This window comes from Hippocampus bargibanti, linkage group LG13, assembly GCF_051943395.1.
Source record: "Hippocampus bargibanti isolate YZ-2025 linkage group LG13, ASM5194339v1, whole genome shotgun sequence".
Classification (NCBI taxonomy): domain Eukaryota; kingdom Metazoa; phylum Chordata; class Actinopteri; order Syngnathiformes; family Syngnathidae; genus Hippocampus; species Hippocampus bargibanti.
In genome coordinates, this window is record NC_142746.1 from 16421959 (window position 1) to 16434981 (window position 13023).

The 13023-nt window shown below is 40.1% G+C and overlaps 1 protein-coding gene and 1 non-coding gene across 2 annotated transcripts; one reads left to right on the forward strand and one right to left on the reverse strand.

Moving 5' to 3' along the window:
- Positions 1-1268: 1268 nt before the first annotated feature.
- Positions 1269-1340, reverse strand: trnaq-cug (transfer RNA glutamine (anticodon CUG)). Its single transcript has one exon. It is a non-coding gene; the product is annotated as a tRNA-Gln (tRNA).
- A 1424-nt stretch (positions 1341-2764) lies between these two features.
- gpr137ba (G protein-coupled receptor 137Ba) lies at positions 2765-12963 on the forward strand. The gene is made up of 7 exons (XM_089011714.1): positions 2765-4293; positions 6600-6649; positions 6839-7061; positions 7877-8023; positions 8096-8224; positions 9572-9693; positions 10467-12963. Exons 1-7 carry the CDS (start codon positions 3928-3930, stop codon positions 10579-10581), a joined length of 1152 nt encoding a protein of 383 aa, XP_088867840.1. The 5' UTR covers positions 2765-3927; the 3' UTR covers positions 10582-12963.
- Positions 12964-13023: the final 60 nt, after the last annotated feature.

The following is a 13023-nucleotide window of genomic DNA, read 5'->3' on the forward strand; positions in this document are numbered from 1 at the left end:
AGACAGAATGACAAGAAATTGAGAAGGTTTCTATCAATACTGTTTTAAATTACGGACCACATTCGGCCATTTCGGTAAGCAAATGAGAACAAATTTTAATGGTTCAGAATATATTTAGGTTAGTTATATGCAACTTTTTTTGCTGAAAGCGTAACATTCAACGTTTTATATTTTAATAGCTGTTTTATCCTCATTTGTTATGGCAAAGAGTTCATATACTATATATTAACTCATTCACTGCCAGACATGTGCAAAAACGTCTCCACTCCAGTGCCAGGGTTTTTGTCATGTTACTCGAATTGCAAGACCCACAGAATAGAGTTATATGACTACATAAACATTCAATACAGCACCAGAAACCTTAGACTTCTTTCATCAGCAAAAATAGTTAATTCCTAAATTATATGGGTCTGAGCTATATGAGCTTGAAATGAGGGTAGCTGTCCACAATACAATGCAATACGTACATATTGATTTATATAGGGATTGAACGACACCTGAAACAAAGTGCTAACATGGAAAAAAAGGCTAACCACTCAACTACCGGCCGCCCTAAAACGAAACAAATCAAAACTAAACTAAACAAATAAAAACATAAGTTGGACTTGCTTCTTTCAGGACCGACTGTAATACCATTCCATGGCTGCCAAGGCTCAACAGCGTCACCATGTGGGCATTGTGAGTAATCTGATGGAGGCTCGAGAAAACACTTATAGCCGTCTAATAATAAATACATTCAAATTCTAAGCACCTTTCAAAACTCTCAAGGACACTTTACAGTCACGGGATAATATTTTTTTTTTCTTCTGCGGGAGAGCAGTGGCAGCTATTCGCACCAGCCTTCACTTAACCCGGAAGTAACACAAACTCACGCCACTGATGTGAGTCTGTATCTACACAGACAATACAACACGATATAATACTGTACATCTAATTTACTAATTTATATAGCGTTTTCACAACAGTTGCGGCTATAACAAAGCACTTCACATAATAGTCAACACAACGCAAAATAATAAACACAACAGGAAAATAATAACATGCACTCTATGATGTTCGTGTACACAGCTATTTTCTCCGCAGTTAAAATTCATCAGGGTCACATGGAAGCCAGCGGTTATTCCAGACATGTCTGAAAGACGACAAGTTACACCTGTCAGTGATATGGCACATATTGATAAACAACCATTCACACCCATATTTACAACTCGGTGGGAGTATCGTTGAAAATGTGCATATGATGGTATTACATATGCAACAAAAATAACAGGTTCCACTGAGACTTGAACTCAGATTACTGGATTCAGAGTCCAGAGTGCTGACCATTACACCATGGAACCCTTGTTGACTTTATTGGGTGTGTGCAATGTCATAACGATGTGGGGTGATGAATGAGGTCAATTCTAATGACCCCATGTTGTGGCCTCTCACATTTTCACATGCTTCCCTGATGTGAACACCCTCCCCCTACTCTTGTCACCACTTTATAAACTTTGCTTGTGTTTAACTCTATTCAGACACAATGCCAATTCTTTAATCTACAAGACGACAATGCATTTTTGAAGTTTTTTTGTCCTAAATAATAATCTCAACACTGATTCACTCATTGCTTCCTTAATTTGTTTAAGGCTCGGGCTGTATTGATATCATTGTTGATCTGTCTGTGAGAACAATGCAATATCAATTAAGGGGACAGGTGCATTTGTTAATCCTTTTAACGTGAGAAAATACATTACAGTGGGACCTCGGTTTACGAACCCCTTGGTTTACGAACTTTTCGGTTTACGAACGTTACATTTATGAACATTTTACCTTGGCATACAAACTATTTTTCGGGATACACACGGAGCTGACACAATGAGTGATGTGTCGTTCATGAACGAGCCCGTTCTCCAAACAAGGAAATGGCAGCTGACTTTTTTTTGTCCTCTATTCCCCACCCCCAGTCATCAGTTATAGCCACGTGATTGGTCAAGAACGCAGCAGTGGGGGATGGGGTTACAGACAGAGAGAGGCCATTCTCCAAAAACAAAATGGCGTCTTCGGTTAAAGCTACGTGATTGGTCAAGAACCCAGCAGTGTGGGGGTGTGGGGGGGGGGGGGGGTTAAACATTAAAGAGACAGACAGACAGAGTGTGAGAAAACACACACACGAAAGGGAGAGGACAGAGCTTGAAACAAAAAAACAAAAGTGGAAAAAACAAGTAAAATGGTGAGAAAATGGATAGAAAACAGTGAAATCTGGACCGATTTAAACTTTGATAGTTCAAAAGCAGAGTGAAGACTGAAAGGTTAAAATATCCCATCAATAAGGCTCCACAAATAACCCGCACACGTTATCTGTACACTTGATGCAAAAAGCTATCAACCCAGCTTAACAGATCACAATTGATGAACTAGATACAATTATCACAGAGAAAGCACTAAAGGGATCGTTCCTCAAGATGGTGAAAGAAGAAGGCTACGTTCCTCATCAAGTGTTTAATGCTGAGGAAACCGGATACTCCATTCCATCAAGACATTAACGACCATCACAAAGGTAAATAAAATGACTTTGTTGTACAGTACAGTACAGTTTATTTCTTTAATCATAATACAAAATGGAACTGTATAGTGCCACTTAGCAGTTTTTTTGACGACGATACTAGTGCAGCGTGTTCTACCGGAAACAAATTCCTTGTATGTTCTACATACTTGGCAATAAAGATGATTCTGATTCTGATAGCACATTTATTATACATAAAATAAGGTATATTTTGTGTAGTTATAAGGCTTAGAAAATTAGAAAGTAGATGGGGATCTGGGAACAGATTATTCTCATTTTAATGGTTTCCTATGGGAAATTAATTTTTGGGATACACACTTTTCGCCTTACACACTCTGTCTGTGAAACAAATAAGTTCGTAAGCTAAGGTTGCACTGTATTTAAGTTGACCAACAACAATTTTAATGAATATAAAAGCAAAAAAAATCAATCATTTACTTAGGGACACCTGAAAATAGATGAACAGCAATTTGAAGGATCTAAGTTGGCGACATTGTACGTTTTCTGTCGCTTTTCTGGACGACCAAAAATATGTTGTATGTCACAAAGAGAAAATCAATGTTAAGCATGGCAAACATCATTAAAATAGAAATGAATTCCATGTTTTTTTTGTCTTCACATGCTCGGGAGGGAACAGGAAGGCTGTGTCTCCCCTGCTTGCCGTATGACCCCGGATGAAGATGATGGCTAACATTTGATCAACAGTACTGCGCTATGGTGAGTCTTTGAACAGGATGTTCTCAGAGGGAAGTGGAAAGGGAAGTGTCTACTGAGTAAAGTGTCACACGGTGTCATCAGATTTTTGTAAAACAATGATACATAAAAAACTGGAAGTCACAGACCGAAATAGAAATTGGTTTTCTTGATTCCCCGCACATATCACCTGCTGTGAATATTTTGCCTTTCAGCTTTTTGTGACAAGGGAAAAACATATTTAAATACTAAACAATTGGACATGTACTCAAAAGTTTCTAAAAGTTCATATTGAAACCAAACCACTTGAGTCCGTGTGTGGGGCCATTTTGCTGCGGCTTGAGGCCCTCCCATGACAGGGTTAAAGGTACAGAAAACGTGCGTCAGCTGATGCGACCCGTGACGTCACTGAAAAGGGGCGTGTCGTGCAGCGAGAGGGAGAGCAGCCATCCGGCGAAGGAGTGAGACCGCAGCAGGCTACGGTCCCGAGCAGCTCCGACCGAGAGCGGCCATCCTCAGCGTCGATCATGTGCTTGCAATTGTGTCAGGCACGGGGAGTGAGCCTCGTTCCTCCGCCATCGCTTCCTTGCTCTTGACTGCGTCGTCTTGCTCCTTGACTCGCTTCGGCTGCGCCGGTTTGAGCAGCTTTTGACGCGGAAGCCGGCTCCTCCTCCTCCTCCTCGTAGCTCATGGAGGCCCCCTCGGAGGGGGCTCGGGAGTCGCTCCCCCTGCCCACTCTCACGCCGGCCGTGCCCCCCTACGTGACCCTGGGTCTGACGGCGGTCTACAGCGCCTTCTACTTGCTGCTTTTCATCTTCATCTACGTTCAACTGTGGTTGGTGCTGCGGTACCGGCACAAGCGCTTCAGCTATCAGACCGTGTTCCTGTTCCTGTGCCTGCTGTGGTCGGCCCTGCGGACGGTGCTCTTCTCCTTTTACTTCAATAACTTTGTGACGGCCAACACTTTAGGGCCGTTTCCTTTCTGGCTGTTGTACTGCTTCCCCGTGTGCCTGCAGTTCTTCACACTGAGCCTCATGAACCTCTACTTTGCACAGGTGAGTGAAACGAAGCTGTCATATATGCCAAGGAGTGTGGAAAATGTGTAATTGTCATCTAAAATGTCGATAAGGCACAAACAATGCAAATCGTCATAGATGAGTTAATGAAACCACCAGTGTTGCGATGTTACAACCCTGAGCATCAAATACATTAACACAAATGGTGAAGCAACACATGTAGGCTACCATAACGATGCCCCCAGGCATACCTTCTATATCTTGTGTGACTAATGACCAATATTACCGCAGCTTACTGAGACGTTTCGACCCGCCGCTAGTACAAAAGTTGGGTTGAAAAAAAATGCAACTCATTCACTGCCATTCTTGTTTGGTTGCTGATAAAGCGCTGGCCATGGCCCCTGGCAATGTTATTTTCCCTTCCACAAGGGGGCAGCATTTATTTTTTTCCCCCATATTAGCGCTTTGTTCCAGCTTCAACTGTTGTTAAAGCGCTATATAAACCCAATGCATGTATTGCATTGTATTTTGGACAGCCACCCTCATTTCAAGCTCATATAACTCCAGACCCATATAATTTAGGAATTAACTACAGTAAAGTCTCGTTATATCGATATCGGTTATATCGATAGTACCGCTTATTACAATACTATTTCTATGAACGCAAGGAAAAACTTACATGCGCGCAGCGTCTGATATATCGATAGTCCCGGTTATATCGATATTTTTTCAGACTCCTGAGAATATCGATATAACGAGACTTTACTGTAATTTTTGATGAAAGAAGAGAGTCTACGGTTTCTTACGCTGTATTGAATGTTTAAGTAGTCTGAAAACTCAATATTGTATGGGTCATGGAATTAGAGTGACAATGACAAAAACCTTGGCACTGGAGTGGACACATTTTTGCCCGTCTGGCAGTAAATGAGTTAATCAATGTATTGATGAGAGTCATTCTACTGAGTTGCCTGTGAGATAACACACTAGGTTCCAATCAGCTTTTCGGTGTGATGTAGTGACTCATTCCTCATCTGATTACATAATTCGCAAATCAAACAATAGCTTCCCAGACGGCTCATTCTTAGCAGCTGTAGAAATTGTGTGTGGTAAAAAAAAGTGTAAAGCAGCAAGCTTCCTGTGTGTTAATTTTTCTTTTTACCTTAAATATGAATGGAAAGCTGAACGTGGCTGTTTGTATTACAACGTGAAGCATTTACAGTACAGACACTCCTATGAATATTTGAGTTACGAACAACGGTACATACAGTACATTGTAGTATTCTCTCCAGTTGTACATGTACATATCTTTATAGAGCATATATTTTATTAAATGTTTATTTTTCAGGACAAACAAGTACAGGTTACTTATACAAGCCTCAAAGGACAACCGACGTCTCTGGACAAGTTGTGTCCATAATTTGTAAAATGGCTTCAAATGACCTCCACTGAGCGTATTTTACAAAGATTCCACCGCGTATAGCTATATTTTACATTATAAGACTTGCGCTGAATATTCTGAATATAAGTCTTGTTTTTGAGTTGGTGACGAGTCCTCACGTCACGTCCCTGAAGGAACGCCCCTGACTGAGAAAGAACACATTGCAGCAGTCCTTTCATCACGTCAATGCATTTTGGGGTACTTTGTTTGGTTTGAAAACTTCGTGTTGATGGCGAAATTAGAAGGAAAACACACAAATAACGCGATGGTGAATCCTTGTGTTGTGACAAACATTTTGAGCCCATGTATTATTATTACACACGGAGCTTTGTCGCCATCTTCTACCTGTTTTGGGTACGACATCCCCCCCCCCCCCCCCATTGCCTCAAAATGACACAGAATAAATTCTTTAATTGATTGCAAACATGTATGCTTTCCTCTTCAGAACTATTTGAATCATATTCATAATTGGATGAGTAACAAGAAAGCATGTTCTCCGAATCTGAAGCCATTGTTGTGATTCTCGAGCAAGGCAAGACGTCTTGGCGTGACGTCACTAACAAGGGGGCGGGACCTTCTGAAACTGGCCACTTCCGGTTACATTTTTTTGCAGTTTCAGCACACTTTAAGTCATTTTCATTGGTGTTTTGCATTTGACTAAAAATATATACTGCGTGTTTTGGGTATTTTAGATGCTATAAAACGTTTTTCTGATGTCAGTTAGGAAACAAAAAAGTGATGTCGGTTGTCCTTTAAACATACTTATACAAGCCTTCAACATACGTTCCATAGAAAATATAAAGCTGAAGCAACTTACGAACAAATTCACCTTACGAATGACCGCTCGGAATGTATCTTGGTCGTAAATTGGGGAGCGTCTGTAAACATTCACTCTTTCTCACTGCAGGTCGTGTTCAAGGCCAAGTCCAAATATGCACCAGAACTCCTGAGATATAGGTAAGGTATTACATTCGGATTTCGTCACATGAGAATTGTTATAACCGACTTTATTACTTTCTTCTCAAATTTGGACAAGTGAAGTAACGCCTCGGTTGTGGTGTTCAGACTTTCCCTAATCTAACTGGACCAATCAGACATTTTGAGACGGAACAATAAAATGAATCGTATGCCACTGTGTCCCTGCAGGCTGCCACTGTACCTTGTCTTCCTGTTTATAAGCGCGCTGTTTTTAGCCGTCAACCTGGTGTGCGCCATGTTGGTGAGGGCGTCATCTGCCAACACCCGCACCGTGGTGCTGGTCAGGGTGGCCGTCAACGACACACTTTTTGTCCTGTGTGCGGTCTCACTCTCACTGTGTCTCTACAAGATCGCCAAGATGTCCCTCGCTAACATTTACCTGGAATCCAAGGTGAGATTAACTCATTCACTGCCATTCCGGAATTTATTTGGGAATTGAAAATAGGACTTGGAACGACATTCCCAAATTTCTTTGGGTTTTGTTTTTTTCTTTCTCGGGTGCTGATATGATAAAGCACTGGTCAGACCTCTGGCAATGTTTTTATCCATTCCACGAGAGGGAAGCATTTACCTTTTGTACAGCCGCTCCCAATTGCATCTCATATTACAGACGCTTCCCAATTTACGAACATTTGAGTTACGAAAAAAACGGAACATTTTTGCGGTTATGTCGAAAAAATGTTTGGACAGAGATGCTGTTAGTTAGATTTTGTATTGCGCTCCAGGAGGATGCAATGCATAACAAAAAGTAATAGCTGCTGGCACGTAATTCAATAATTACATGCTAGCAGTTTCAGTAATGGCTCACTGAAGACCCAAGGATATATGTCGTCAAACTAGAGTAGGTATGAATTTATTTTAAGACTGTTAGAGCCTCTGTGTTTTATACTTCCCCATTTAGTGTTTGACTTAAACATACATTCCATACAAAATATAGCACTGAAGCAACTTACGAACAAATTCAACTTACGAACGACCGCTCGGAATGTATCTTGTTCGTAAGGTGGGGAGCATCTGTACGCCAGACCCATATAACTTAGGAATTAACACTTTTTTATGATGAAATAAGAGTCTAAGGTTATTTACACTGCATTGAATATTTATATAGTTGTAAAACTCAATATTCAGTGGCTCCTGCAATTTGAGTGAAATATTTGAGTAAATGAGCCAAATATTTGTGTCTTTATGTCCTTTTATACCACGCAGGGCACGTCGGTGTGCCAGGTAAGCGCTATAGGAGCCATTGTGATCCTGCTGTACACATCCAGGGCCTGCTACAACCTCGTGGTCCTCGGTCTCTACAATAATGGCATTAATTCCTTTGACTTCGACTGGTACAACGTTTCTGACCAGGTAAGGCTGAAACTAAATCAAATCGCAAAAATTCAAACTGGATACATTCTCACCGTTTGTATTTTCTTTCAGGCAGATTTAGAGTCCAATCTGGGCGACACAGGCTACGTCGTCTTCGGGGTGATTTTGTTCATATGGGAGCTTCTCCCCACTTCTCTCGTTGTTTTCTTTTTCAGAGTCCGTCACCCCAACCTGGACAGGGTGAGTCATCAGTAGGCTTGTGCCATTACTTCCTTTTTTTAAATTTCATTGCCACAAAGCAGATAACAATTTTGCATTGTGCAATACTGGAAGGTTAAAGGACAACCGACACCACCAAACAAGTTGTGTCCATAATTTGTAAAATCACTTCAAATGACTTCTACTGAGCATATTTTACAAAGATTCCACCGCATACGTTTTACGACTCGTGTTGAATATTCAGGAAGTCTTGTTTTCAAGTTGGTGACGATTCCTGACGTGACGTCACGGAGGGAACACCCCTGACCGACAAAGCGACATACATTTTGGGTACTTTGTTTGGTCTGAAAACATCGTGTTGATCCGTGTTGATGGACAAATTAGAAGGAAAACACATATATAACGCGATGGTCGTTATTTATCGTTGTGTGTTGCACCAACACTACTATTTGATAGTAGTTGACACAAATTCCCACCAGACAAATCAGCCCATTTCCAATGGAGCTTTGGCGCCATCTTGTGCATTTTTGGGGAGCTACATTGGAGTTCAGACGCCTCAAAATGATACGGAAGGACTTATTTAATCGATTGCAAACATTTATGCTTTCCTCTTCAGATCTATTTGAATCATCTTCATAACTGGATGAGTAACAAGAAAGCATCTTCTCTGAATGTGAAGCCATTGTTTTGATTCTAGAGCAAGGCAAGACGTCCTGGCGTGACGTCGCGAACAAGGTTGCGGGACCTTCTGAAACTCGCCATTTCCGGGGTCATTTTGAAGTAGTTTTGGGACACTTTAAGTAATTTTTATTGGTGTTTTACATTTGACTATATATATATATATATATATATATATATAAAATATATATATATATTTTTTTTTAGATGCTATAAAACGTTTTTCTGATGTCAGTTAGGAAAAGAAATTGTCGGTTGTCCTTTAATCCTCAGAAGCAAAGGAGGTTGTTTAAATGATGTTAATAATAATACATTCCTTTCAAAACTATCAAGGTCACTTTACAGTCACAGGATGTTTTTTTTCTGTGGGTGAACAGCGGCAGCCACACGCGCCAGCGTTCACTCAGCCCGGAATAACTCAAATACACTGTAGATAGACAGCTAGCTAGCTACTACCTATCTAATAGATAGAGTAGCTAGGTAGCTAGACACCTAATAGCTAGCTATACAGCTAATATGTAGCTAATATATACAGCAGCTAGCGAGACAGCTAATAGATAGCTAGCTAGCTAGACAGCTAATAGATAGCTAGATAGCTCCACATGACATTCAGTGGAAGCAGGTGCAGGAGATTGTAAGTCATGACTATTTTGCGAAAAACAAGAAATGTGGGTCTATCCTGTCTTGCAGACCAGTGTGGGGCTTCCCAGTCATGTCTTCTCCTCCAGGGCTTATTTCTTTGACAACCCTCGACGTTATGACAGTGACGACGACCTCGCATGGAGCGTCATGCCTCAGAACATCCAAGCCAGGTCTAAAATTCAAACATCCTTCCTTAAAAATGGTGGACATATGAAGAGTTTTGTGTCATGCACAGGCTGGAGATATTATAGAGCAGTGGTCCCCAACCTTTTTTGCGCTACGGACCGGTTTAATGTCGGGCAATATTTTCACGGAGCGGCAGATAATACAACAAAATAAAATGATACGACAGGCATGGAAACAGTTTTTTTCTTTCTTTTAAATATAATGATAAACCTGAATCCATTGTGTATTTTTATACAACTTTATTAGCAGAGACATTCCAAATACGTTTGTTTTTTTACTCATTTTGCTAGCTTACGGTGGGTTAATTTTAGCGGTATGCATCACGTGACCTAGACAAGCATTTTGACATGCGTCAAGAGTAAGTCATAGATGCATGTAATCTGGTAATTTTTCATTTTTCAAAATAAAACATACTTCGGACTGAAATAATAAATAAAACGGAAATTATGTAAATTATTTATTCTTTCTGCGCGGCCCGGTACCAAATGACCCACGGACCGGTCCGCGGCCCGGGGGTTTGGGGGCCTCTGTTATAGAGCACAGGTGACACAAAACACCAACCAAGAGATGGATTGCTTCAGTAGTTCCCACCCCTAAAAAAAACCTCAAAATGCAAATTCTTAGTTATGTTTCAACAAGTTTTAATCCAAGAAGAATTTGAAACCATTTGTCTGTTTATAAATCAAATATGGCTCTGAAGTACAAAGGTTTGTCCATCTCGGACTTAATGGCATCCTTTTTTTTGTGTTTATATCAGTTTGGCTGCAGACAGTTACGAGTGGGGGAGCCAAAGCAACAGCATCAGCGCGTATGTCGGAGGGGACGACATTTACCACCTTCCACCTCCTCCAGAGGAGCTCAGCCATTACTGATTAGGTCAAAATGACTTTCTTAACGCCAAATATTTTTCTTGTACAGTTATCATCCTCGTGAAGCACATTGAACATGAAATATTGACGTCACTGCTGGAAAAGAATTTCAAAACATGCCAGTGTATGGAGGACCATTTATGGGAAGACGATTTGCACAAGTTATGTCAAAATAAGGCCCAACATTCCGGATTTTTTTTTTCGTTTATATTGATACCTGATTAATATATTTCCTTAACTTTTGCATTATGCACGATGTGTCAATGTATGTGTTATTTCTCTTCATACAGATTTGTTAATATAGGTAGACTAGTTTAAATAATCAAAACTGTCGATTCGATTGTATTTTTTTTGTGTTTGTTTTTTATTTGCATTTTTATTTGCTTATGGACACAAATGACTAAAAGGTGGACAGTATGTTTGCATGTAGTTATAAACAGGTGCATCCCAGTAAATACGGAAATAGATTTCAGGAGTTCAGGTGAAAAAGCAACATTCAACCAAAAAGTATTTGCACAAGCAGTGAATATTGATTTTTCGTCAGCATTTGTTCAAGGTTGCAAAGACGTTCTAACGGTCAATGATTTGACCTTAAGCTGCTACGTATCGTCTGGAGAACATTTGTGACCTTGAATGAACCCTAACGAATCAATATTCACTGACGAGTAATCAATATTCGCTACCTGGCAAAAGTTCACCCTGTCTGTGGGATATGGTCTTAAGGCTTTCAATTTTGAATTGAAACACTGACGTAAATCTTGTGTCGATTCTCAAGTTGCCTATGTCAAAATAAACCGCAGGTTGGTTGATTCCAAGCAACTGGAATTCTTGTTCATTAACTCATTCACTGCCAGACATGTGCAAAAAAGTGTGTCCACTTGATAGAGAATAAGAAATTATCATATTTAAAAGTTTCATGCTGTTAATCAGGTCAACAGACACAGCAAGAGATCTGGCTTTTCATAGAATTTAGGACTTGGGAAACTCCTTATCACAGAAGTCATTTAGGACTTCAAACTCCTTCACAGGAAGAGCTCATTAGCCAGGTTACACATTTATCAGTTCATGGAAAACACAAGTTTTATTGCTTCCAGCTGTTCACGCTCAGAACGTTCCAGGGGCGTGGTATTCTAATCAAGAAAACTGTTTTGCTAATGTATCACTTAAATTTGCATATACTCTCAATAAATTGCTTGGCAGAGGTTTGCAGAATTCAGACGTCTGTCATGAATGGCTGCGTCTCCTGCTGGCAGTAAAAGATAATCTTTCTGGGTTGGAGTCTTGCCCACAGTGTCCGATCGAACATCTCTGACACCACTCCAGTGCCAGGGTTTTTGTCATTGTCACTTAAATTCCAGGACCCACAGAATATTGAGTTTAAGGACGACATAAACATTCAATGCAGCGTAAGAAACCTTAGACTCTCTTCTTTCATTATAAACAAAAAGAGTTAATTCCGAAATTATATTGGTCTGGAGTTATATGAACTTGAAATGAGGGTGGCTGCCCAAAATACAATGCAATACGTACATGTCGGTTTATATAGCGCTTTAACAACAGCAACAAGAAAAACCAAAACCCGAAAAAAATCGGGAATGGGGTTCGACGTCATATTTTAAATTCTCGAATACATTTGTGAATGGCAGTGAATGAGTTAGACATTTCTGTTTTAACCTTAAAAGCTTCTTTTGTTCTAAAATTCAGTCGGCGTTTCCCTGCACGTGGTCACAATAGTGTTTTTCTTGTTGCCCATTGTGGCTAGTGAAAGACAGTCTTACATATCAATGGATTGTTTACTTGCCCGATTGCCGACTCACTGTAGAAGTGTTCTTGGAGAGCTTTTCACACCTCTTTCAGGATAGCAGTCCTGATCCAAAGTGTGGACATTTTCTAATTTATTGAGACGCACCTGTTACACACATCGGTGGTATTAAGCACACTCTCAGAATGTCATGATAGATTGTACAAAAAAAAAAACATTCAATAGTCATTGGATTAGCACTGTTAGAAGTATTCGTTTGACAATGTTCATTGTAATTTGCAGTGGTGGAAAACCCCAAATACACCCAGAGAGATTGTACTTTTTTTTGGGTGCTGTTACAGCTAAACGTTTAGAAATACATTTGAATGCCGCGTGTTTCAACGGCACTGTAACAATGTAGTTAATCAAGTTTATGAGAACCAATATTTTTTTTCATACGCTGTTTAGTGATCTGGGATGAGCAATAAGACCAACAAGCCATATTTGCTTTGTAAATTCACTCGTTTTATTGACACTATTATCATCAGGCTGAAGTCCAAATTGTGTAGAGATATGCATACAGATTGTACCCAAAATTGTAATTGTGCTAAAAATGGGCAAATTAAATAGTGTTGACTGATTTAGCCAAAGATGTTTTTGGCTGCTGATTCGTCGCTAAATGAAGGAAACTATTTGAAATATAA

What these genes read in the sequence shown, in the direction of transcription:
- gpr137ba (XM_089011714.1), top strand. Translation starts at nt 3,928, where the DNA reads ATGGAGGCCCCCTCGGAGGGGGCTCGGGAGTCGCTCCCCCTGCCCACT. An exon ending in ACATTTACCTGGAATCCAAG is followed by an intron (nt 7,062 to 7,876) that starts GTGAGATTAACT and finishes TATACCACGCAG; the next exon opens with GGCACGTCGGTGTGCCAGGT. An exon ending in GTCACCCCAACCTGGACAGG is followed by an intron (nt 8,225 to 9,571) that starts GTGAGTCATCAG and finishes CCTGTCTTGCAG; the next exon opens with ACCAGTGTGGGGCTTCCCAG.